Genomic DNA, 26,367 nt, shown 5'->3' on the forward strand with positions numbered 1-26,367 from the left:
ACACTGAAATGTGGATGGCAAAATATTGGACCCATGTTAAATTATTGAAGTTAAAAACTGTATTGTGCTTTTTCAAGAGAATATGCTTATTTTTATGAAATAGACCCTGAAGTACTCAGGGGTAAAGGGCCATGAAGTGATTCAGAAAATTATGTGTGTGTGTGTGTGTGTATACACACACACACATATATGTATGTATATACTCCCTCTGTTATATATCATTATATTAAATAATTAATTATTCTATAATATATATTTTATTATATAAAAATCTACATTTTTCTACATATTTTTTAATTTATTTTTAGTTGTTGATGGACCTTTATTTTATTAATTTATTTATATGTGGTGCTGAGAATAGAACCCAATGCCTCACATATGCTAGGCAAGTGTTCTACCACTGAGCCACAACCCAAGCCCTACATATGGTTTTCTAGAGAGAAAGCAACTAAAAACAGAGCAAAGTGTAAAATGTAAAAAAAAAAAAAAAAAAAAGACAATATGGGCAGAGGTATACAGGTATTCTTTTTACTAGTCTTACAACTTTCCATAAGGTTGCAATTAGAGAAGAACTGAAGCTTTCTTCAGCTAGCACAGAGTTATTATTCAAGTCTGCATAGGCCCTATCCCAGGTAGGACACTGGCCTCAGTCTGATTTCCACTTGGCTTTAGATCATTCACACCAGTCAGCAAGGGAGGCAAAAAGAGTTGTGTGTGTGGATGGATTTTTTTTAACTTTCTCTAACTTTTTTATTATAAAAGCAACATGTGCTCATTATAGAAAATGTAAGGAAAGTACAGAAAACTAATAAAGAAGAAAAATCCACCCTATAAATCCACAATGCTAGAAAAAAAATTGTCATTTTGGCATGTTTCCTTTCAATCTTTAAAGTTTTAAGAGAACTGGTATTATGTTATATAAAGAATGTAGCCTGGTGGGGTTTTTTTCTCTCTTAACTTAATATAACATTTTCCCACATTCATTAAATCTTCAATTTCAACACAATATTCTATTATTTAGATAGTCCATAATTTCCTTAGTATTTGCCTAAAATTGGTCCTTTGGTTATTTCCAATGTTTATTATACATAATATTGAGTTAAAGATTAAAATTTTTGTACTGGCACTGACGGGGAAGAGGGGAAGTATTTACCTTTATGATAGTTTCACTAATATAGAATTGCTGGGTCAAATGGCATAAGCATTTTTAAGATGAAGTAGAAAAGGCCAAATCACTTTTTAGATATCTAGGGACACATCTTTATTTTTTTAGGGGAAAAGTAACACCTGAATGGGATTACCAAAACTGGACTAGAATTTCCTTTAGGATTTAAAGAAAGGGAAGTTGCCACAGTCCGGCTGGGCAAATAACCGGGAGGTGACAAGCAACTTGAAGGTTCAAGCAGGAACTACTTTATTGCGGAGCAGCAGGGGTATATATACCTAACGGATTACACACAGCTTGACTCAATTAACATCATCTAGATACAGCAGTCAGCCAATAAGGAATCCCCACCATCTTAATGGCTCGCTGGCGTTGCTTCACAAACCACTCCTCCTGGCAAACTGCCAGGCGCCGTCTTGACTTGATTTGCATCCCCAATAGGAAGTTATAGCCATAGTCAGAAAACTGCAATCTTCAGGTTCAATTTGGCTCTGGGACAAGTTCTATGAGCTGCATTTTGCCCTCCAAAGAGGAAAGACTAAAATGTTCCAGCCTATATCTACACACATCAACTACTAGACAAGGGATATAGAGCCCAACCCAGTGTGAGCATCTGTCATCCAAGAGCCCATCCTATCTTTCTGATGAAAATGGGGTCCTAAAATTTAAGTGTGTGTGTTGGTGGGGGGGGGGGGGGGGGGGTTGCACATGAGGAAAGCAATTGGAATTGAAAAGTAAGATTCAGATTCAAACCTTACAAGTTGGGTTTTGTTTCTTTTTTCTTTTTTCTTTTTTTTAGCAGCACAATGACATCAGAAGAGGAAAGGCTCCAAAAGTCAGGAGATGTGCCGTCTCGTCCCATCTGTCCTGAACAAACAACTAGCCTGTTGTTTTGAGTCAAATCTCCCTGGACTACATTTCCTTCTTTATTAAATGACAAGTCAAACAAGGTCCCGAAGAGTTACTCTCAGCTCTCAACTGATTCTACAACATTCTCCTGTTTTAAAGGTGCTGGAGGAAATGGCAGAGAAGTTATTCTCTCTGAATGCTTTTTTTTCTGGTGAGATGGTTAGAATCATCTGCCATAACACGACTAGATCAAGTAACACTTGGTGTACCAAAGGAGGTTCCGCAAACTTTGCATTTCCCATTCCTATAAAAAAATGACCTGAGGGAAAGACAGGGAGATCTGTAAGAAAGGAGAAAAAAGAAGGCTCACCATGGCCATTGCAGTAGTAGATCCACTTCTCTCGGTTCTGAGTTGGAGTCATGGATTTCTTCAGCGCCGCCTTTTCCACAATGGCGCTGGGATCCTGCCTGGGCCCCTTTTTCAGAGTCCTGGAGCTTTTCCGGATACTGCATACTACTATCACCACAAGCACCAGCAGCAGGAAAAGCACAATCATCCAGGGCAAGTGCTCATTGATGTCGAAATGCTTGTGCAGGTTCTGTCTGGGATGGCCCCTCTTGGGGCCCTTGATGGGTGTACTGGACTTCTCGCCCCCGGTGGCCTCCATAGATGGCAGCAGCTTGAGGATGTGTCGGTGGTGGGGGCCTTGCTGGTGGCTGACTATCTGGAGGCTTGGGAGGGTCTTGTTCACGCCTTCCTCCCCACTGGCTGAGCTTGTGTTGTCAGGGACTGTCCCTTCTTGGATGCTACTCAGTACCTTTGGTCTAACAGAGGCAGAAGAGTTGGATTCTGTTGAGGTCATGCCTAGAAAAAAAGAGTAAGGAGCAGGGAAGAGCTTTTCCATATTTGGGGATCTATATATTCCCTCCTCTCCCTGGCCAGATAATCAAAGAGAAGAACTTTGAAGCTTAAGAATAAATTATGTTGCACATTTTCATAAAGGCCTTTTTTGAAAAGCACCTTTATTTAGAAGGTAACATCTGAATAGCTAAACTCACTTCTTGCACAAAAAGCAAGAGCACACTCAGGGATCCACTCCATCTGAGTGTCACATCTTGAGTGGAGAGATGTGTGTTCAATGCTCCAGTCCATTCTAAATTGTTTTGATTATTCAGAAAACTAGTTCAAATTTAATTCCTTTGTTAATTCTCCTCCTTTCTTTAGACTCTTTCATGATGCAATGATGAGCATATTACTAAGATAAAGAACAGAGATCAAATACAAATCCAAGTCTGATTAAGTGGAAAGTTTGGTAGAACAGGTCAGTGAATAAAATAGAGCAGAACTTTTGTAGTACCTGTTATCAATAGATTAAACAAGATTGGGGCTGACATGAGTAGACTTCCTTCAGAGAAGCTTCCACAAGTAGTTTCATTAAGGAGTGTAAAAAATGGGAATTTGAAGCCCCACGGACAAAACTTGGCCTTGTGCCATTCCCTGAAAAGGCCATTCAAACTCTTTGTGTCTGTTTCTTTATTCCAAAATGGCAGATGTAAAAAAGTTCTCCCTATAGTGTTATGGTAGAGGTCAAATATCTTTACACAAGGGAGTTTGCTGGGAAACACAGCTTAAGTTGGTTATTATCTCATAAAAATTAAATTCCATCAAAAGGATTAAAAATAAAGGCTAACTCCATATTCTGCCAGAGGTTCAAATGGAATCTCAGGAAGACTTGGATATTTGATGAAGGGCACAAAGTTAAGATCATTGGAAAAAAAAAAACAAAAAAAAAACACTAAGTTATTCTTTTCCTGATGTGAATGCTAGTCATCTTCAATCTGTTCTATATTTGCTTGTCTTCTGAAGCTTCTAACTTTCCTTTACATTCTTTGCCCTGCCTTAGATTCATTGGTTCCTTCCAGATGTAATGGCAATTTCTCCCTTTCTCTCTCTCTTTCCTTCCAGTGGTGTCCACCCAGGGTTATTCCATGTTAGAAAACAATCCAGAAGGAACCTTAAAACTTAAATCACTCACTTAGCAAGTTTGAAACTGAGACCTGAAGAGGTTAAGTGACTTACATGAGGTCATATGCTGTCCTTATTTCTCTAGGTTCTTATTTTTCTAGCTTGATGTGACCTAGTTTTTAGATATTTGATCTCTCCTAATAGAAAACTCCTAAGTTTAAATGTTTCTAACAACTCGAAAGAAGCCAGATTTAATTAGCCACAAAATGAAGGGCTCTTCTCCAAGGGATGACTTTGGAATACACAAAATGGAGAACACATCCTTGATACAAGCCCCCTCATGGTACCTCCAGTGGGCTCAAAGTTTTCCTCAGAGAAATAATCCATGAGGTTAAATTACCTTTGGGAACGTAAGTGGAGGAAGGGACTTCATGGGATTCCATGTGCTCAGGGCGTGAAAAGATGGCTGTGCCAGGGGAAGGCGGGGCCGTGCTGGAGGCCAGGTGTGTGCCACAGACGTTGTCTGTCTCCTTGGTCCCCGGCTTGATCACCACCAGGTTCTGACTCAGACAGTCTGTGTATGTTTTGCATTTCATCACACTAGAAGGCACATCAGAGAAGGTACCCCGAGGGCACTGCTTACACCGCACGTCCTCGTTCTCTGTCCCTTTCTTCCGCACACCCCAGCCCACAGGACACACTGTATGGGGTGCGCAGGTACCATTAAACTGGAACGTGCCAGGTGGGCAAGTGCATTCTCGGTCAGTCAAGGCAGCACAAGGTAATGTCTCAACCATTGGCCGTGGGCATGGCTGACTACAGTCATGGCATCTCTCTATGCCATTTTCATGCCTGGTAAAGGTCCCTGGAGGGCAACTGCTGCAAACTCGCAGGCTTGTGTTGGTACAATGCTCGGAGACATAGGTTCCTGCTGGACACTTGTCACAGGTTAGCACCTGGCCAGTTGCACGGTCAACATGGCGGTATGTGCCAGTGAGACTTGGGACCTTAAGTTCTGGCTGAGCCAAGGTGGTGCTAAGGAATCCAAGCTGAAAGAAATAAAAGGGGAAGGGAAAGGAACAAAAACCAAGAAGGTGTTAAATAGGAAAAGGGGAGATGAAAGGACCAGCAATCCCAACACCACCACCATCCTTCTTGTTAAAGGTCTGACCGATGCCACATCCACTTGACGCAATAACCTCAAGATGGTAGGAAGAGGGAAACGAAGACTACCATCTTCACATTAGTGCCTGATTTACTGGCTGTGAGGCTTTGGTTCAGCTGACCTTTGCCTCAGCTTCCCATTTCCATCTGTAAAATGAAGCTGACAATACTTCTCAAATTGATTATAAAAATCAACTGAGCCGGGCGCAGTTGCACATGATTGTTATCCCATCAGATCGGGAGACTGAGGCAGGAGGATCATGAGTTCAAAGCCAGCCTCAGCAATGGTGAGGCACTAAGCAACTCAGTGAGACCCTGTCTCTAAATAAAATACAAAATAGAGCTGGGGATGTGGCTCAGTGGTTGAGTGTCCCTGAATTCAATCCCTGATACCCGCTCCCCCAGCAAAATATCAATTAAGAATATGAATATGAAAGCACTCTGTGGATAGTATTTTAAAATGGTATATATGGGCTAGGGATGCAGCTCAGTACCATAAACTAATAATGATAATAATAATGATGATGGTGGTCCTATATAGAAGTAAAAAATCCTAAATGTAAGAAGAAAATAAGTGAATAGTTGTCTTCCTTTCCCTGACCCAAATGTTAAGCTGTCATTTCTCAATATCAAAACAAAGCAACTGAGAACCAAGATGGCATGTATTCAAGCTACCACTTTCCTAGCACCATATTGCATGGTCAGGGTTAACCTGTAGACCTGGCATGATTTTTTTTTCAAAGCCTTCTTCTAAATGAAGTTAAACTTCCTCTTTTTTCAAAACAGAGGCAGGCCCTTGGCATTCCTGGTAATGTGCTTTAAATAACAGAGTTGATGCTTTTATATTCACACCCTGTTTATACAGCCTCTGAAGCCTGCAGCTGCTAGGTCATGGGCCTGCAGCCACGAAGACCCGGCAAGAGGGACTCAATAGACATTTCTATTTCTTTCATAGAACAGAAACTTCACTCAGCAAAAAGGATTTTAGGCTAGCTTCAAGATGAAAACTCTAGGGGAAAGCAAATTATTTTTGTGGTACTAAATCCCAAGGTCCTTTGAGAAGTGGAGGAGTAAGAATAGAAAGCTTTTCTGCAGTAATGAAGATTGAGAGGTTTCAGCAGTTCTCACTGTCCTCTACGAAATGGAGAAAGTTGGTAAGAAAACAATAGCTGCCTCAAACTACCAACTACCTGCCCAGGCAAATTCACGCTAAATTTACCACTGTACCAGTAACTAAGAGAATAAACCTAGATTTTTTTTCAAAGTGATTAGAGTTCCTGTCTTAGCATCTTGACACTTCATCCAAGGTTCAGTTCCTCCCCTGCCCCAGAATTTAACCATCTGAACCAAAATTATTTCCCTTAAATTTTTCTTATCCCAAACAAACCTCCAGTTAAGTGACAACAAACACTTTTTGGCTTATAATATTCAGGTTTTTCTTTAATCTGAGACCAAAAGAAAAAAAAAAAAAGTTTCACTTCATCTTCTTAAGCTTAATTTGATAATAAATTCTGTGATGCCTTCCCTTTTTTCACTCCTGGCTTTACCTTTCCTTTTCTCACCTCTTCTACTTAGAAAATCAGCTCCAGCCACCCTCTTCTGAGCACAGCAGATGCACTAGGTAGAGGGAATTGTCCTGTGGAGGCCAAGTTAATTTGGCAGGTATACCAAGAACAAGATTAGTTCCAATCACCCCAAAACTGAAGATGAGGTCAAAGAGGTTTCCAGGGCCTCTGCTGCATGCTACTTGGAGCTCTTAATTATGTAACATCAACATGCAAAAGCAGTTTTATATAGCCACAGCATCCTGGAAAGTTTGAAAGATTTATAAGGTAACCGAAATGAAAGCAGGCAACAGAATCTGAATCCTGGCCTGGGAGTGGTGGTCAGGGATGAACACTCTGATGTGCAGTGTGACCTAAGTCTGCCCCCCTTCCTCTGTGGAAGGCTGGGCAGTCAGTCACACAAACACACCAGGAGGGTGGCTTTGCAGATCAAGCACAGGTCATAAAATGGCACTATGAGTATGCATGGGGTTGGGGGTAGACATCTGATATGGTTTAGATATAAGGTATCCCCCTAAAGTTCATATGAGACAATGCAAGAAAGTTTAGAAGTGAAATGATCTGGTTATGAGAGTTTTAACCTAATCAGTGCATTAATCCCAATAGAAATTACTGGGTGGTAACATAGGCAGGTAGGGTATAGCGGGAAGAGGTGGATCATTGAGGGGCCTGCCTTTGGATATGTATATATTTAGTTCCTGGCAAGTACAAGTAGAATGTTCATATTCTCTCTCTCTCTCTCTCTCTCTCTCTCTCTCTCTCTCTCTCCCCTCGCCTCCCTCCTTCCCTCCCTCCCTCCCTCCCTCTCTCCCGCTCCTTCCTGGTTCTAACTGGGGAGTTTCTTTCCTCTACCACATACTTCTCCCATGATGTTCTGCCTCACCTCAGGCCCTGAGGAATGGAGTCAGCTATCTATGGACTAAGACCTCTGAAACCGTGAGGCCCAAAAGAAACTTTTCCTCTATAAAATTGTTCTTATCAGGTCTTTTGGTCAGAGCATCAAAAAAGCTCACTAAAACAACTTCCTACAGCTGTATATATCTCCCCCAGAGTATGCTTTTCTAAATTTGAAATAGGGCATGGTAGGTTCTCCATCAGACCCCTGACTATGGAATTACCAGGTCTCCCTAGCATTATAGAAAATCTTCCTCCAAACCCCACTGCACCTATACTCTTGCCCATGCTTTGAGTGGACTTATCAGTTCTGGAGTCTGAAAATGAACCTTTAAATTACCTCATACTAAAGGTTGTGATTCCAGCTCCGAAAACCAGCTGACACAGAACAGATGCTTTCACAGTCTTGCCTGGGCTAAACAACAGAAGTGAGATTTGTGTAAAAACTAGACTCTATGAATTTACTGGACAAATATTTCTTGAAGACCCACTATGTATGTGCAAGGCACCATGCCATGAGTTGAAGACAGAATCTTGAGAACTCTATCCAAAGTGAGATGCACAAAAGCTACAAAACCAGTAATCAGCCAAACCCAAGATTGTTGTAGAGAAGGAAAAATACAGAGTTCTGTGGGAGGGCATTGATAGGCACTTCCTAGCTCAGAAAAGTTAAATGTTTTGAAGAAGCTTTCAAGGATGGAGAAGCAGAAATTAACTACAGGGGAAAAGGCAGGGAGAAGTGGAGGGTATCAGGCAGAGGAAATTTCAGAGCAAAAGGTGAAGGATAAAGAAGCTCAGATCAGGAACTAAAAAGCTAAGGCTCTACCTCAAGATGCATCAGAGTGGCCACAGCTAAAGTTGAAGACCTCCAAATTTTTATCTTAGCTTGAAATGCAATGACAAATGATTTTGTGTTTATATTGGGGGGAGGTGTAATCACATTTGTGAATAAAAAGTATCTGGTTGCAAAGTGGAAGGTGACAGTGGAGGTGGACAAGAAAGTGCACCTAGGAGGTAAGAGCCTACGTGAAAGTTGGTGGTGACTGGGACTAGCATGGCAGCCATGGAAACAGGGAGAAAGTAATAGATTTGAGGGCTTCGGTTGGCTGGATTTGCTCAGTGGTTACTATGGAGGGGAAAGAGGAAGAAAGAGACATGGCTTTCAAACTGGACCCAAAAGAGCACTGGACGAGACACAGCACATAAGACTCCTCTTGGACCAAGAAGGAGTAAGAAGTAGGTTCCATGACTGTCTACCTCTGCCTCAAACAGAGCAGCTCCACTTTACCAATTTGCTAATGAGTCGTCTTCCAAATGAAGAATTCATTTGAAAGAGAGTTAATTCCTAAAATGATTCTGAAAAGATCTCTTTTAATTCTAAAGTCAAAAGCTAAATGCATCTATGCTTCAAAGATGGAGGAACCACGCCAAGGAAGTGATGGCAACCTCTCCTTTATCTTTACAGAGACAGATGGCACCTAAGAGAAGTTATTATAGTGAGATCTCTTAGTTTACTGCAGACTCCTGATCTATTAGCTTTTCCCACTAGGCTGGTGGCAATCCCTTGGCTTCTAAGAAAATTAAACATAGGAAAAATCATTCCTAGAAATGATCCTGCAGGTGAAGTAATGGGTAGTGAGGATGAGGTGGATCAATTTTTAAAAACAACATTTAAAGCTGGGTGTGGTGATTACACCTGTAATCCCAGCAGCTCGGGAGGCTGAGGTAAGGAGGGTCACAAGTTCAAGGTCAGCCTCAGCAGTGTAGAGAGGCCCTAAGTAACTTAGGAAAACCCCATCTCAAAATTAAAAAAAAAAAAATAAAAAGGCCTTGGATGTAGCTCAGTGAGAAAGCACCCTAGGTCCAATCCCCATTTTGTTTTTTAATTATATTTAAGGTGCTGAGGCTTAAATGTATGTGTGTGTGTGTGTGTCTGTGTATGTATAAGCTTAAGGATGGTCTCCATATAATATCAAAATAAATTTAGATGATACCTAAAGCTAATGCAAAGGAAAACAGGAGACACAGTCTTTGAAAAGTGGAGAGTGGGGGCCAGAAAACCCAAGGCTGGGCCCAACCTGATCAAGATCCTTAATTCTCACATTGGTGCACAGGTAGATATACTAGAACAGAGGTTCTTCACCAAAGCCTCAGGCCTCAAATGCAGCAATAAAACTACCTGGGAAGCTTTAAAAAAAAAAAAAAAAAAAGAGTTCATATCCCTAGTCTCATACTCTCAGATCACTGTGAGCCTGTAATGAGACCAAGAATTTGCTTGTTTTAGCTGTGGTTTGTTTTGCTCTCCTAATCATTTTGATACCCAACTATGTTTTAGACCCCAGAACTAATCCAGGACCCCTCTGGCTCTAATCTTCTCTGATTAAGACATAATTTGGACATAGCCTAATCCCATCTTTGTCAGAGTGACTGCTTCCAGATTCTTAACCAACCTGGCACTTTTAATTATTTTAATGTTGTTCTTTATTGGTATTTTTATAACAAATATAAACATTCTTGCATTAATTCTAACAATTAGAAAATATACAGTAAAACATTTAACTCTCTGCTCAAATCCACTCAAATCCCCAGAGAAACCCACACTTAATTTTGGTGCATATATTTCCAGACCCTTTTCTGAGTATCTACCCCTAATACATATGGACATATTTTAAGTTCGCTATTGCTGTTGCTTTAGGTTTTTTTTTTTTTTTTTTTTTTTTGCTTTAGGTTTTACTTTGTTTTTTTTATCTAAAAGGGTAGGGCTATATGTACTGTGTGGTGATTTGTCTTTATTCAACTTCTAATACTGCATGAAATCTGCACATCCGAATGGTAGACTACTTCATTCTCTCTAAGGCCAGACTTCTTCATCTGTAATGAGTATGCCCTTCCACCTGAGCCCACAGAGATCACCTTCTTGTCAACGCATACATTTTTCCTATCTTCTCTAAGTCCCTCTAACTCACCCAGTTTCTTTTTTTTTCCTCTCCCATTCCAACCGCAGATGCAACCATATTGCTCAATCGATTGAGAATCGCTTTCTTCCAGATCAAAAGAAGTTTCAATACAACCCGTAACTTGAAACCTCTCCCTCCATTCTCTTTCCTGTTAGTAAGAATCTACCATATATGCATTTCCAGACCATGTGTGGACTAAATCTGGGGTAAAAAGAATATCTGGGCAAAGATTTAGAAAAGATTTATATTTTTTTCCAACCTCTGTCTTAAAATCAGCAGGATGTTGGTTTACTTACTTATTAGCAGGTTTGCACTAGGCTGCATTCAACTCTAACCTTCTATGTTGTGATTATTTATGTCAAGTTCCACCCTCTTTGTGAAGCCTTTAGACACCCAAATTCCACACACTCCTAAACACCCAGATTCCAAGGAGATGAGCAAACTCTTCATCACATTTCCTGTTTCTGTTCATCATATTGGTGCCTAATTACATATTGTCTTGTAATGGTCACTGATGGCCCCATAAGTGTATGTACTTATCTTCCCATAATGATTATAAGCAGCTCAAGGCCAGGGACAACCATGTCAACTGCATTTCCTTGCTTGCTCAATCACTTCCATAATGAAGATGGCGGAAATAATAAGCAAAGCATCCTCTGAGCCAGGGGCCAGCAAACTAATTCCAACAAGCCAATTATTCTAATAAACAAGTTTAATGGAATCCGGATACTCATCTAGGTATCGCCTATGGCTACTTTCACGCTATGTGGGAGAGCTGGGTAGTTGCAATAGAGACCATAATGGCCCACAAACTCAAAAGATTTAGCGTCTGGCCCTTTATAGCAAAAGTCTCCCAATACCTGCACTGTGCAGTCAAAATAAAAGTCAAAAATACAGAGATGAAAAGTTCACAGGAACCCTCAGACCTCCTCTGAGAGCCTAACAGTGAATGCTGGGGTTATGCTCTTCCTTTCTGTACCACCCCCTCCAACTCCCACACCAAATCGGATCCTCATACCCAGCTTAAAATTCTCAGTGGCTTCCCACATGACTTCGGATGGAATGCAAAATCATTAACAGAGTCAAGACCCCTCTGGAATGCTATCCCTGCCTGCCCCTCCCCAGTGGAAAAGTTTCACAACCTCCCCCACCCCCTTTTTTTCTCTTTAAGACTATTAGAATTTTCTACATTCACATTTATGGGTTTAGTTTGTCTTCCCCTGTGGACCACAGGACGCATGAGGACAAGGATGAGGCTAATTTTTTTTACACATGGGTCCTATCCAAGCCCCAGAAGACCTGATTCATAGTGTACTTGACCAGCGTTTGTTGTCTAAATGAATAAATTTGAAGACCTTGAATAACTAGAAACAGCAAATGAAAAGGTGAGGGATGGTTGCCAAAGATAAGCAAGTGTATAAAAACAAGTGTGAGGAACCCCCAAAGTCTCTGCAGTGTAGTCACATAACATGAGAGAGTAGCCTAGAACCCGTCAGTGTGAAGACAAATTCACTTCACCTCCAAAGACACCAAGGGCATCACTTTTAACAGAACCACTGCTGGCTTACAAGAATTACCCTCTACATGGTATTTAAGATGAAAAGCTAACGTACTGAAGAGTTAAAACATTTCCCTCTCATTTTTTAAAAGAAGATTATACTAACTTGATGCTTAGAATTATAAGCAGCGTAATGAGATTATTCTCCAAAGTTAGCTAAGCTCCTTCCTAGTCGAAACTTCAGAACACTTATTTCAAAAACAATAATGGAGGAAGGAGGCAAATATCATATACTATCCCAAACCATACATGATGTAGGAATACAATAAATATTGCATAATTAGAAGGTAAAAAGCAGAACAAAACAAATCCCAAAACAGGGAAGAAGTCTCTGTAAATAAGCAAGTGTAAAGGCTTCCAGAATCTCATTGCTTACCCTAGTGACCCAAACCACACCTGTGCTCTTTCACTTACACTCCAGGGCACAGGGATGGGCCTGACTGAAGACAAGAAGCACCCGGATGCACGGACACACGCCAGAATGTTGATGCCTACTCACTCTTTAACAATACTTATTCTGTGATCTCATCTTTCAAACAAACAAAACTTCCTTGAAGCTTATGATTACTACGTATGTATATGGTTCTTCCCCCTATCAAATACTAATAATATTTTAATGGGAAATGAACAAACTCGAGACAGTGATAAACTTTCACTCTTCATAATAGATGAGCAAGGAGATTGCCTGGGAGATTGCTGTAGAATATTTTTCAATGCTGCATAAAGCTAGTATTTTTAAGAGGAAAGTCAGTTACTGTGGAGATTATAAGGCAACCAAGTTATTCCTGTGATGGTGGCTATAAAACATACTAACAGATGACCAAAAGGCAAAGGCCAAGTTTGAGGTTGTGGCTCAGGGGTAGAACACTTGCTGGAATGTGTGAGGCACTGGGCTCGATCCTCAGTGCTACATAAAAATAAATAAATAAAATTTAAAAATATGGCATCCATCTACAACTAAAAAAAAAAATTATTAAAAAAAAAAAAAAAAAGGCAAAGGCCAGGCAGAGCCGGATACTCTCAAAATTTCTGGCAGCTTTACCTTAAACATCATATTAAATCAGTACTATCAAGACACAGTCTACTTGGAATTCTCCATATTTGAAGGGAGAAAAGGAATATATGGTAAGGAATGCTTTGAGGACAAAGCTTTCACAAATCACAGGCAGAACAGTCCCCAGTTATGTTATATAAACTTGGTCAGCTCTCAGATTTCCTACTATCCTCTTGGGTTTAAAAAAAAAAAAAAAAAAAAAAGGCTTTGGTTGCCAGGGCAAAAGCAAGGACTGCTTTTAAAGCTGGTGAATATAGAGAATGCCATGGTTAGAATGTGCTGACTATAGGACCAGAGGGAGGTAAGCTCAGGGGACACTGGGAAAGGAAAAACACAGGCAAGACTAAATCCCATGCTGCTTTCCCAGAATCTGCAATGCAGAAGAGCATGTATACCCTGTGCTCAGTCACTGGACCACACCCCCTCGTCTCCCTCCATCATCACAGCTATATCTAAGACCTCTACCACATAGAGATGCCAAGAGCAGGCTGCCCACTTCCTTAGTCACTGAGTGGTGAGCGAGTTGACATTACATACAGGACAGTCAGCATGGACAAGGGGATGCTACTCCATACTCACCAAGGATTTATAGAAAAGTATATAAACCCAGGCAAAACCAACTTTTCCAGTCAGCGTGGCAACTCCAGCATGAATGTATAAGAAAAAAAAACTATTTTAGCCTAGAGTGCACCTGGAGTCCAGCTCTGCTAGGAACTGGTTGAATGTGATACTGGGATATAAAAACATATATTTGGTCTCTGTCCCTGGTTGCTGGCACACAGCTCCTAAACCCTTGAAATATTTAAAGTGATAAAGAGTGTTTTTGCGTGCTAATGAGATGATTGGTGGCTGGACACCACTAGACAGCTTCAGGATGGGGTGTAGCCACCAAAAAACTGAGGCATAATTATAGAGTTGGTACTTTCAGCTCCACCCTCCCACCCACCCCCCACCTCTGTGGAGGAGCAAGGGGCTAAAAGTTGAGTTGAACAGCAGTGGCTAATGATGTCATCAATCACACCTACATACTGAAGCCTCCATAAAACACCAAAAGAACAAGGTTCAGAGAGCTTCCAGATAGCTGAATACATGCCTGGAGGGTGGCACACCCAGGGCACTGGGCTCCCCGGCCCTTCCTACATGCCTTGCCCAATGTAGCTCTTCTCTCTGACTGTTCATCTGTATCATCTGTAATATCCTTTATCAATAAGCCAGTAAATATAAGTGTTTTGCTGAACTTTGTGAGCCCATCCTGGCAATTAATTGAACCCAAAGAGGGGGTCATAGGAATCCTGATTTATAACTGATCCATCAGAGGCACAGATCATAACCTGGGACTTTCTGATGGCATCTGAGTTTGGGGCCAGTCATGTGGGACTGAGCCCTCAACCCGTGGGATTTGATGCTGTCTCCAGGTAGAGTGTATCAGAATTAACACTACCAAGTGACACCATCTCCAGCTGGTGTGACTGGAGAATATGGTGTCTGGTGGGAGAGCAGGAAAAACACTCTAGCCTTTTTTCTATCCTTAATAATGAGTAACCCTGGCAAATGGCTCGACTTCTGGGTCTCCCTTCTTTGATAGTAAAATGGAAGTAAGAATGATATTTCCTCTTCAAAGACTGTTTTGAGAATCAAAATCATATATGTTGGTCATTTTAACTATCAATCTCACCAATTTATTATCTTACTATATTTGAGCTTCCCTTAGAATTCAATAATCTTTTAACATGTCCCAATTAAGATAACAAATCTTCGATTCCTCAGAAGTGTATCAAAAACTCCAGATTTTAAAAAGCTGCAATCCTGAAACACACCCTCCTGAATTATGGAGCATACAACAAAACAAAAAATACAGGATTCATGGCAACAATTTAAAATGAGAAACAAGGGACAATTTTCAAAACAGATTTAAAATTAAATAGTGGTAAATAGCAAATGAGAAAGCACAAGAGAGGAGAAGAATTTACTATTAATAAGTACACTTTAGAAAACTAGAGTAGCAATTAAAGAGGCATTTCCCAGAGTGAGTTTCCCTGATCCAGTCCTCTAAGATGTTAATGATTTTATGGTTTACAAAAAAATAGTGAGCAAACTCTAGCACTCACCTGCTTTTGTACAAACTACAAGTTAAGAATGGTTTTTACATTCTGAAAAATTGCAGGGGTGGGGGACAAAAGAAAAAGAATATTCAGCGATGTACAAAATGACATGAAATTCAAATTTCAGTGTCCACAAATATTTATTGGAACGCTGCCATGCCCATTCTTCGAGGTATTGCACACGGTTTCTTCTTCCACATAAAGGCAGAATTAATCGGTAATTACTAAGAGAACATATGCGCCCCCTCCAAATCAAAAATACATATGATCTAGCACTTTACAGATAATTTACCCATACCTGGTCTGAAGTTGAAGCAATGTTTCTTTTACAACCTTCTCTTGGAAAAACACAATTAATCTCAACCTATTACTGGCTCCAGCAGGCTCTGCAGAAGAGCTGACTGAAATGGGGAATTAGAGGAGCCCAGCCCTTCTCAAATGTATTTGCCCATACAATCTTTTACGCAAAGAACTTGCATGAACAACCTGTAGAACACAGTGAGCTAATTCTTCATCACAAATAGGACACCAAGGTCCAGAAAAGTTAACAAAAACAACCTTTAGGAGATAAAATTATAGAACCTTCAACAGATAAATAAACAAAGAAAATGTGGTATGTATACACAATGCAATATTACTCAGCCCTAAAGAAAAATGAAATTATGTCATTTGCAGGTAAATGAATGGAGCTGGAGAACATCATGCTAAGCAAAATAAGCCAATCCCCAAAAACCAAAGGACGAATGTTTTCTCTGATATGCAGATTACAATTAACAATAAGGGGGAGGGGGCCTAGGGAATAAAAGGAGGGGAGGGATATGGGGATAGGAAGGAGAATAGAATGAATTGGACATTATTACCCTATGTGCATATATGATTACATGACCTGTGTAATTCTACATCATGTACAACCAGAAGAATAAGAAGTTATACTCTATTTATGTATGATGTGTCAAAATGCATTATACTGTCATGTATAACTAATTAGAACAAATTTTTTTAAATAAAAAAGTTAAAATTGTAAAATTCAGCTGAGCTTGGTGGTGGATGCCTGTAAATCCAGCCACTCAGGAGGCTGAGACAGGAGGATCATGAGTTCAAATTCAGACTCAGCAATTTAGTGAGGCCCTGTTTCGGCAAGACCCTGTCTCTAAATAAAATACAAAAAAGGGCTGGGGATATGGCTCAGTGGTTAAGTATCCCTGGGTTCAATCCTTGGTACCAATATATATATAAAATTCAAAGTTATCAAATAGTTTATCTCATCTGTTAAGCGATCAGTTTTGACTAATAAAACAAAATGAACTCCAACAACAACAAAAATATTCTTAGACACAAAAAAGAAACTAGATTTAACAGTATAAACTTAAATGTTCATATTACTAATTATAATAATATCAAAAGTTCAGGGGCTGGGGTTGTGGCTCAAGGGTAGAGCACTCGCCTAGCATGTGGGTTCGATCCTCAGCAGCACATATAAATAAAGGTATTGTGTGCAATTACAACTAAAAAATAAATAAATATTTTAAAAAATAATAATATCAAAAGTTCAATGTAAAAATACATTCCATACACAGCTAATAAAACATAATCAAAAAGATATAAAGAATTAATATAAATGAGACTAACACAACTATAATCGATAGTTGAAACAAAGAACTACATGAGTAATTACCAAGGTAATCATAATACGGATAAATTTGTGACATCCATGAACTAGCAACTACCAAAAGGCAATCTGCACAACCAAATACCTTGCATTTCGTGTGTTAAAGGCACATAAATAAATTAAAACTCCACTGCTGGCAGGTCGTGGGGTAGAAAACACATTTATGGGTGGCTGGTGGCACTCTGAATTAATTGTTATCCTGAAGATTATCTGGCAATATGCAGTGAAAGCCATAAAACTGCTCATTTGTCTCCTCTGACCCAGCAAGTCCACTTTGAGGAATACACCATGAGGAAACAACTCAAAAGGAAAAAGAGTAATTGTCCAGAGACAACTTCATTAGTGCTGCTTGGTGGAAGAACAGCAGCAATGCACACACCTAACAGCAGAAAGGCCCAACATACCAACCAGGCTGGTGAGGCTCTTTAAAAATGGTGAACGTGAAGGCCTGAGCTGTGAATCACATGCACCTAAAACTTCATACACATAAACATCCATGGGGTTCCCAATCCCATCCACTCCTCTTCCAGCCTGCCCTTCCCACCAGAGACACTCAACATAGGAACCTGGGAGTAGACCTTGATAATCCCTTTATCTTAAATCCACCTGGTCCCTCCTACCTCACCATAGGTAAACTCTCTGACATCTTCAGAGGTCCTGTATGATCTGGAACCCTCCTGCCTCTTCCACTTGAATCCAAGGCCCCATTCACTGAGCACACTAATCACAATGACTTTCCTTCCCTTCCCTGACCATGTGGGCTCCTTCCTGTGTTTGGACTGTTCTACATGTTGTTCCCTCCCGCTGGCATGCTCTTCCTCCTGCTCTATGAATGGCTGCTTCTCATTAAACATCACCCCTTCTATGAACTCCAAGAGGAGAAGACTGTGGATAAGTTTTCACAATCATATACCCAGATTCTAGTCATGCCTGACCATTAACAGACGTTCCATAAATTTTATTAAATAAATGAAAAATACAAATGTATCTCTGTAAGAGAACAACAACAACAAAAAAGCTACATACAGAAAAGCAGAACACAAGCAAATACATACACACTGGTTTTAACCATACATAAATGTTGTCAAGGACGAGAACTGAATTGGTAGGACACAAAGACAATTTGTATCCTCTAGGTTCTCTGAGTTTACCAACTTAAGTTAAATGTTCTAAAATGTTCTTTCTTAATAACTCAAGTATTCTTGAGTTGAAGCTCAAAGTATTGAGGGTTAGCCCAAGCTCCAACTACCCCTAAGTTGTCTAGAATGAGCAAAGAGTTAATGTAAAGCAAGATCTTTCTGGAAATCATCCAACAATCATTTATTGCTTAACTACTATGTGTTAGGACATTGAGCCAGAAACACAAAGATGATTAGCACATTGTCCATGTTCTTAGAAACTGGTGGAAGAACAACATTGGCCCCTGAACATGAGGAAAGAAAGACACACAAACTTTGTCCATTCTATAATTTTTCCTGAACCAGTATTATGATTTGGATCTGGAAAGTTTCTCAAAGGCTCATGTGTTACAGGCGTGGTCCCCAATGCAGCAATATTCAGAAGTGGAGCTTTTGGGAAATGATTAGATCAGAGGGGTTCTAATCAATGGATTAATACATTGATGGGTTCACAACTGATACCATTATTTGGAGGAGGTAAAACTTTTAGGAGTGGAACCTAGTTAGAGGAATTAGGTCACTGGGAGCGTGCCCTGGAAAGGTATCTCCTCATCCTGTCCTCTCTTTCTCTCTGCTTCCTGTCCACTATGTGCTAAGCAACCTTGCTCCACAACACCCTCCTTATCATGATGTCCTGCCTCACTTCAGGCCCATAGAATGGGGCCAAATTACTATGGACCAGAAGTTCTGAAACTGTGAGCCAAAATAAGTCTTTCCTTCTTTAAACTTTCTCAGGCATTTTGTCACAGTGACAGAAAACTAATACACATACACACACACACACACAAAAAAAAAAAAAAAAACCACAGGTACACAAGATTTAAATCCAAGAGGAAAGACTATGGACTTCTAGACATAAAAAAGGAGCTTCAGTTGGATGATAACCAATAAAATTATTCTGGGAACCTGTTACCATTTGCCTCCCCAACCCTCCTACCTCTCCTACTTTTCATTAAGTACAGCTGGCCATATCTAGAAGAAATTAGATAATGTTCTTGTCACAAAGGTTCTTCAGGAGACCAGAATTCCAACTCCTTTTCCAGGACCAGCAATTAAACAACTTCCTCTCACCTTTTGCCTTTCCCTGATGGACTCAATCCCTACAATCTATAAAAGAGATATATTTGAAAGAGGATGCTACCAGTAAGTGTGATCAACTGCACACACCCAACATTGGTGGATCCATTCAAATCCCAGAGTTAAACCAGTTTCTAAGAGACCTAAAATAAAGTGAACAAAGGAAATATTAATAACAGATGGTACAAGCCAATGCACTTACCCTATACAAATAATTAAGCTGACAGCAAGAAAAAAAAAATCTCCTAAAAGGCCCTCAAGTACATAGGAAAAGTGAGTTGAAATTACATTGCTAAGCAGAACCCATGTCACGCTGTTACTCACTAAGCAAATATTTTTCAAAGTGACCCAAGTTGCAGGAAAGCAAAGCATTCATTCCCTATTTATAACATTTCAATTTGCAGGAGTAGCTTTCCATCTTAACCATGGCACCACTGCCCGTCAGAGTCACACCATAGGAAAATGCTTGCCAGTGGTTCCACACCCTCCCCTTTCAATCCACACACAGGTTACTCTTACTACTAGTTTTGGCTAAACTTCCAAGCACCATCATGGAGCAGAGCTGCTCATCAGAGCATGCTCAACTTTCTGGTAAAATCATTCCTGTGAGGGAAATGAACAGAAAACAAAATTCTGGTGAATTCAAGTGGCCTGGCCCCTACCTGCAACTTGGCAGAAAGAGCAGTGTGTTATGAAGCCACACTGACCTAGATTTAAATCCTCTCTCCAGCACTTGCCAACAGCGGGGACAAGAACCCTGTTAAACCTCACTCCCTTATCTGTAAAATGGGGTTAATGCTACTACCTTGAGGACTTGTGTAATTTACTGAGATGGTTTGTAGAAGGTACTCAACAGCAATGATAAGCACTCAGTAAATGAAGACTAGTGCCATCAATATCAATGATTAACATTAATAGGCATTTTCTTGTCCCTTTCCTCAGAAGCCTTATTGAATTCAACTGCTTTTATTTGATTCCAGGACTCATGGACCTGCTCCCCACCTCTCTTCGAAATCCATTAAGCTCATGTTCCTTTTCCCAAAACAGACAGATATACAAATGGTGCCAAACAACAGAGCCACCAAGAAGTTCTGGCAGCGAGGGAGAAAATGGAAAATTATATAAATATTAGATAACAAAGACTTGCTGTGACTAAGCTTAATAAACCTTTCCTTTTGTTTTTATTTCTTTGTTATTGTTTGTTTAGAAGAATCTTAGGTATAATTTTCTAATATTCTAAAGAGAAGATGAAACTACCTAGTGCAGCACCCTGATGACCCACCCACATCCTGCCCAGCCCACACCTGCCTGAGACTCCTCTGTATACAGTATTCCCATCACTGCAAATATCTGTCCTCTCCAAAGCCAGGACACTGATAAGAAAACCTTACTGGTGACCTTTAGTGACCCTTAAGAATGGTCAGGTCACTACTGCTTTGGATCAAATATCAGTGATATGTGGATCTAAACATCAGTGAGCTGTAGGTCCTGCCTATGCTCATTGACACTTACTGGGTTCCTCTCAGGTTGTACCTTCTGCCTGAGTTCTGTTCATCTCAGCTTCAGGCTAGAAATAGAAGGTGGTAGGAAAGCCAGGTGGCAGCAGACAAGCCAATTTAAGATTCCTGTTGATTTTTTGGTATTTGACAAATTTAAACACTGGAGAAAGGCCAGGATTCATTTATGATCACACCCTTTATTCCTAAAGAACCAAAGCTTGCCAACTGCTACTGCATCAGGCACAAAGTTCAGCTTCCTGCTGACACTAAAGGGGAATTCGATTTGGGGAACCAAGCTGAGTCCTGTTATGGCTTTGCTTTGGTTGTCATTCTGTCAACTAGACAGATCTACATCTAATGGTCCAGACTAAGTCTGCCCAAATGATCTTTAGACATGTGACCAAAGCTCAGAGATAATCTTGGCTCCTCTTTTCACAGAAGAGAAGCACCTGAGGTTGCCAAGAAGTTGCTGGTGACCTGGCATCACCGCAATTTGCCAGGCCTGTTTGGGGGAAGAAGGCCAGAAGAGAATTAGCGCTTACTGGAAAATAGGCATAGCTGTTTATGCAAGGAAAAGTCACTCGATTCATACTGGTCCCTGAATAGTCTGATGATGCATTTGACCATTTCCCGTCACAAAAGAAAAAAAAAATTAATAAACTTTTCTTAAGCCAATTATTGCTTACATGTTTTATAAAGCTCCCGCTGAGCAAGCACAAAATTAATGGAGCTTCCAAAGAGACTTTACCTCTCATCTTGGAGGATGGAGTCAAGTGCAAGGTTAAAGTGTGAGGAATCCACATTGTGACTTATAAAACAGATGCACATTGACTACTCACCAGGGCCAGCAGAGAAGCTCACAATTCCTTGCTCCTACCCAACAAAGACACACCTGGAGAAAGTCACTCTCTACAGATTATCCCAGAAAATATGGCATTCACTGTGCTTCCCATACCCAGCTTGACAAACTTTGACCAAATTTAGCTATGCTAAAATATGTGATGTCAGCAGTTGGTGGAACTCTGCCTTTTTGGTTTTAGTTTTGTGGGGGTTTTTTCCCTCTTTAATTAAGGTAATATACATCTCATTATGAGATTTTTGTTGTTGTTGTTTTGTTGTTTTTTTGCTGAGGGGTGGGGAGCCAGGGATTGAACCCAGGGGTACTTAACCACTGAGCCAGAAGCCCAGCCCTTTTTTATATTTTTATTTTGAGACAGGTTCTTGCTAAATTGCTTACAGCCTCACTAAATTGCTGGTGATAGCTTTGAATTTGCAATCCTCCTGCCTCAGCCTCCTGAGCCACTGAAGGCATGTACCACCACACCCGGCTTTTTGTCTTCTTTATGAATTTGTTTGTTCATGTAGTTTATATACACTAGAGGATGGTTTGCTTATTTTGGACTAGACTGAGGCAGATTCAAACATATGCCTTTGGGAAGTTCAGATGAGAATGCTTGAACCCATTCTATACATTTTGGCTACAGGCATGACTCATGGGAAAGCTAGAATCCTTCATTCCAATACAAGTTCTGGGATGCCCATTCCTCCCAATTCCTGACTTCCCATAAGTCACTTTCCCTACTGGGGCTGACTGTGTTAACCTCAAATTGGAAATGCTGTCTTTTAGCTTTTCAGACTAATAGCCAAAGTTACTTCAGGTAACGTCAAATTTTAACATCAATCATATTTTGTGTATTACCCTGAGCCTAAGACATTATCCACCAGTTCCAGATAAGCAAGTGAGAACCAACAGTAGTACTGAGGACCACAGATATTTTGCAGATCATAAAAGTTGTACCTTTGTGGCAAGACACAAATATCAGTTCATTTCTAGATTTCCACTTCCTAGGTGGGTGTCTCATTCAGAAAGGGTGTTCAATGTAGGCTTGTTTGTTAACATGGGGTCTCACTAAGCAAATAGTGGGACCCTTTCTTATAGAAAAAAAAAAAAAACTCATGATGTCAGGTGTGGTATGTAGTTTACATCTGTAAACCCAGACACTCAGGAGGCTGGGGCAGAAGGATTACAAGTTCAAAGCCAGACCTGGCATTTGAACGAGACCCTCAGCAACTTAGCAAAATCCTTTCTCAAAATTTAGAAAATAGAGTAAAAGACTTAGTATGTAGCTCAGGGGCAAAGTGCCTCTGGGTTTAATACCCAGTACCAAAAGAAAAGAGGGGGGAAAAAAAGGAAGTGTCATAAAAATAATGACAATAACAAAGACTGTCACACCAAAAGGGAGCTATTTGACCATTAAAAACTATAATCAATGTTTAATCAAACCACCCCACATCCTCCAGTAGTTGGTGTGGGGTGGTACCTCACAATGTTTCCCTTGGGTGCCTGTATCTATCATTTTGATTCATCCAAGATTCCCAAAGAATAAATAAATTCCACAGGACAACGTAATGAGATCATTATTTCACACATTAAGTTTGTCCTGGGCTGGAGTTGTGGCTCATTGATAGAGTGCTTGCCTAGCATGTGTAAGACACTGGGTTCAAGTCTCAGCACCACATATAAATAAATAAATAAATAAATAAATAAATAAAAGTTCATCAACAACTAAAAAATATTTTTTAATTAAAAAAAAAATCTTGTCCTGAGGAGTGGGGCATGTAAAGTGGGGATGGAAAGGGTAAAAGATTTCTTCCTCACCCTGGTTGAGTGCTATAATACAGTCCCTGATGATCCCTAAAGAAGAAAACTCAATAATCATCCCCCAGGATGACAGGGTCAAACTCCCACCATTCCATAAGTTTAAGCAAAGTCTTTTTATTATAGTTAGCACCAGAACAAGGAATCATGTGTGGGTTATCACTTTGGGATTGCCTCTAAATCCCATTATAAATTTCACTGATATTCTCTGGTCTTACCAATCCAGTGTACGAATTCGGGTAAGCAGAGTTTATTGATTAAAGCAAAGGAGCTGGACCCTTTCTTGGTTAGTTAAGACCCTACTCTTTGACTACATTGAGACCTTGCTTTAAGCACCTATCTCATGCTAAAAGGTCAAATAAATGAATATTGCATAACACATTACAATTCAGTGAATGAGTGGACTCTTTGAGGACTATTATACTCAGATGTATCAGAAGCACTCGGCAAACATGTGGTGGGTTACAGTAGTGGGTCTAAGGCCTTAAAGAGGGAAATCCATTAACAGATCTAACTACCAGTATTAGGGTAGATGTTTCCATGGACGTCCTGCGTTTCTATGTCCAGACTATCAATCCAGATTCAGTGCCCCAAGAACTTCCTTTCCTGCTAAACACACTTGTTTCAAGGATACAAACCTGGATTGTGCCATTATAATAAATGGGCAGAAAAGAGTCTCTGTAGGGAGACTGGGACTTGCCTCATTATAAATGCTAACAGCAACAAACTTTTCTTTAGTTTCTCCCTTCCCCTTAAAATACACACACACAAGGAACCAGAGTGTCTGTAGGATGAATTCCCAGGCCATAGCAACAGCAGTGCCCTGGGATCTAAGCAGGTTTTGGCTGGCCAGTCAGCAAGCTCTTTGGGGGAAGGAGACAGCAAGCCTGTTTTTCCCTTACACAATATTGCCATGAAAATAGCCTCTTTTTGTTTTTGTTTTTGTTAGGTTTTTAGCTAACAACCTCCATCCTCTATGCAGGGATGAAAGAATGGAAAACTTATGTTGGCTTAAAGGTCTGATTTCATCCAGTTCGTCCATTTAATTCACTCCTTCACCCGATATTGGAAACAAGGGGCAGGGACTTTCAGGGAAGTTGTAAGTTTGGGGTCAAGAATCTTTTCAGGCTTTGGTCAGACAAGTGATGGAGGACTATGCAGAGGGCACACCCCAGGTGTGGATGCAGTTTGTGTGCTGAAGGAGCCTGCATCACCCTGCAGGGTCACCTGCCTAACCACAGGTAAACGAAAAATGGTAAAGACTGGAGGAAATAAATCTTCCTTTATGTAGATCTCTTTTCCCCTCCCCCGCTCCACCAACCTGGTGCCAGCACGCTGGCTGGCTTTGCGCGGGTATGCTTTGAAGGCGCCTGAGAGTGAAGGTTTTTGTTTTATTTTTTTGTTTGTTTTATTCAGAAACAGACCCACCCGAGCCAAGTGGGAGGAGAGAAGAAAGATGGTAGAGGGATGGAGAAAGGGGCGGCTTGTGCCCTGCTACGGAATGCACCCAGCGGAAGCACCCTGAGGTCTCCAGAATCCGACGCGCACCGGTACCACTCTCCCACTGCGGTAGCATCCCGACATGACACTGCAGCTGCAACAAAGCGGCTAGTCGTGGGTGCCCTATACTGCAGCTCCGGCCCCACACCATGCGAGAAGGAGCAGCAGCGGATGGGTTGCGGGAACGTCGGAGTGAGGGTAGATGTAGAGGGTGAGAGGTAGGCCAAGTAGGAAAAAAAAGCCCTGAAATGCGCAGGAAGCCGGGCGGCCACCTCTAGCGCCTCCTCCAGCGCAACCAGACAGCAAGGAAAACAATTCGCCTTCATTCCCAAACCCTAGCTGAGCCCAGAGCCCAAATGACCTACTAGGAGCCCTCAGCTATGTTGGTTTCCCTTGCAACCCTTCCACCCCAGCTAGTTCGACCCAGCATCTCCTGCATTAGCAGCCGGGGGACCCGCCCCGTTCCCAGAGAGCGGCTCCTTGTGCTCCGCGCAGCCGCCACCCACGGTACCCCCGAGCGCTCACCAGGAGAAGGGAGCCCACGATCATCGTGGTTCCAATTCCGCCGGCGATGCGGCTGCAAGAGGCGAGGGCGGTGCTGCTGCTCGCGGAGGTCCCCATGGCTGAGCCGGGGGCTCGTGGCCCCACGGCAGCTGGAATCGGCGGCTGCTACTGTCCAGCGCCGCATCCACCGCCGCCTCCCGGGCCGGGAGCCCATCTACCTCCAACACCCCATGTGCACTGCGGCAGCCAGGCAGCCGGGCAGGGGAGGGAGGTGGCAAGGGAGCTCTGGAGGCGCTCAGCACCTGCCGAGCGGCGCGGCCGCCCGGGCTGGGAGAAACAGCCGCGGCTGCAGCCTGCGCCTCCCGGCGCTCTCCTCAGACAGCGGCTGCGGAGAACCAGGGAGGAGGGCTGGCCCAGAGAGAGCAAGGGGACAACTTCCCATAGCGAAGCCTCCAGCCACTACCAAACACCCTCCTCCGCTGCCCAGACCCGCCGGCAAGGGACTGAGTCCGGTGGCGGTTGAGCACGGGGACACACGTGGTGGCGCCGAAGGGGCGGGGAACCGGCCCTTTGTGATGTCACCCGGGAGGAGGTCGGTCTCTTTGTGCGGTCGGAAAGGGAAAGGCGTTCCAGGTACAGCGAGGAAGGAGATGGCGCCCCTTGGCGTTCGCTGAAGAAATCGCATTTGCTTGTGGAGCCAGGGGACGCCCTGCGAAGTCATGCACACCTCTGATCTAACTTCTTTTTTTCTAAGATAATTCTAAGTAAACTATTTCTCCAGCCGAGAGCTTTCTATTGCTTTTGACACAATGATTTAAAACAGCCAACGACCATACAATACTTAGATCCACTGCAAGACAAAGAGACTGGTGTGTTGGTTCTCAAACTGCTGTGCTTTGGGACCTGGTGGAGTTTAAAATATTTATGGGTTGATTCCTGGATAATCAATATCTCCAGAGATTCTGACTTAATTGGAACAGGATGTGGCCTGGCCTGGGCATTGAGAT

At 41.6% G+C, this 26,367-nt stretch overlaps 1 protein-coding gene across 1 annotated transcript in view; it reads right to left on the reverse strand.

Annotated features, from left to right (window-relative positions):
• Tnfrsf21 (TNF receptor superfamily member 21) overlaps positions 1–25,879 on the reverse strand; it is a 69,074-nt gene extending 43,195 nt beyond the window's left edge. Inside the window, exons 1-3 of the mRNA XM_046456056.2 lie at positions 25,382–25,879; positions 4,381–5,029; positions 2,385–2,879 (exon numbers count right to left, since the gene is read on the reverse strand). Coding sequence (XP_046312012.1) covers positions 2,385–2,879; positions 4,381–5,029; positions 25,382–25,477 — 1,240 coding nt within the window. The 5' untranslated portion in view covers positions 25,478–25,879. The remainder of the gene's footprint in view (positions 1–2,384; positions 2,880–4,380; positions 5,030–25,381) is intronic.
• Between the last annotated feature and the right edge of the window lie 488 nt (positions 25,880–26,367).

Source organism: Marmota monax, unplaced genomic scaffold (assembly GCF_021218885.2).
Source record: "Marmota monax isolate L192 unplaced genomic scaffold, Marmota_monax_Labrador192_F-V1.1 WCK01_AAM20220418_F8-fsc00281, whole genome shotgun sequence".
Classification (NCBI taxonomy): domain Eukaryota; kingdom Metazoa; phylum Chordata; class Mammalia; order Rodentia; family Sciuridae; genus Marmota; species Marmota monax.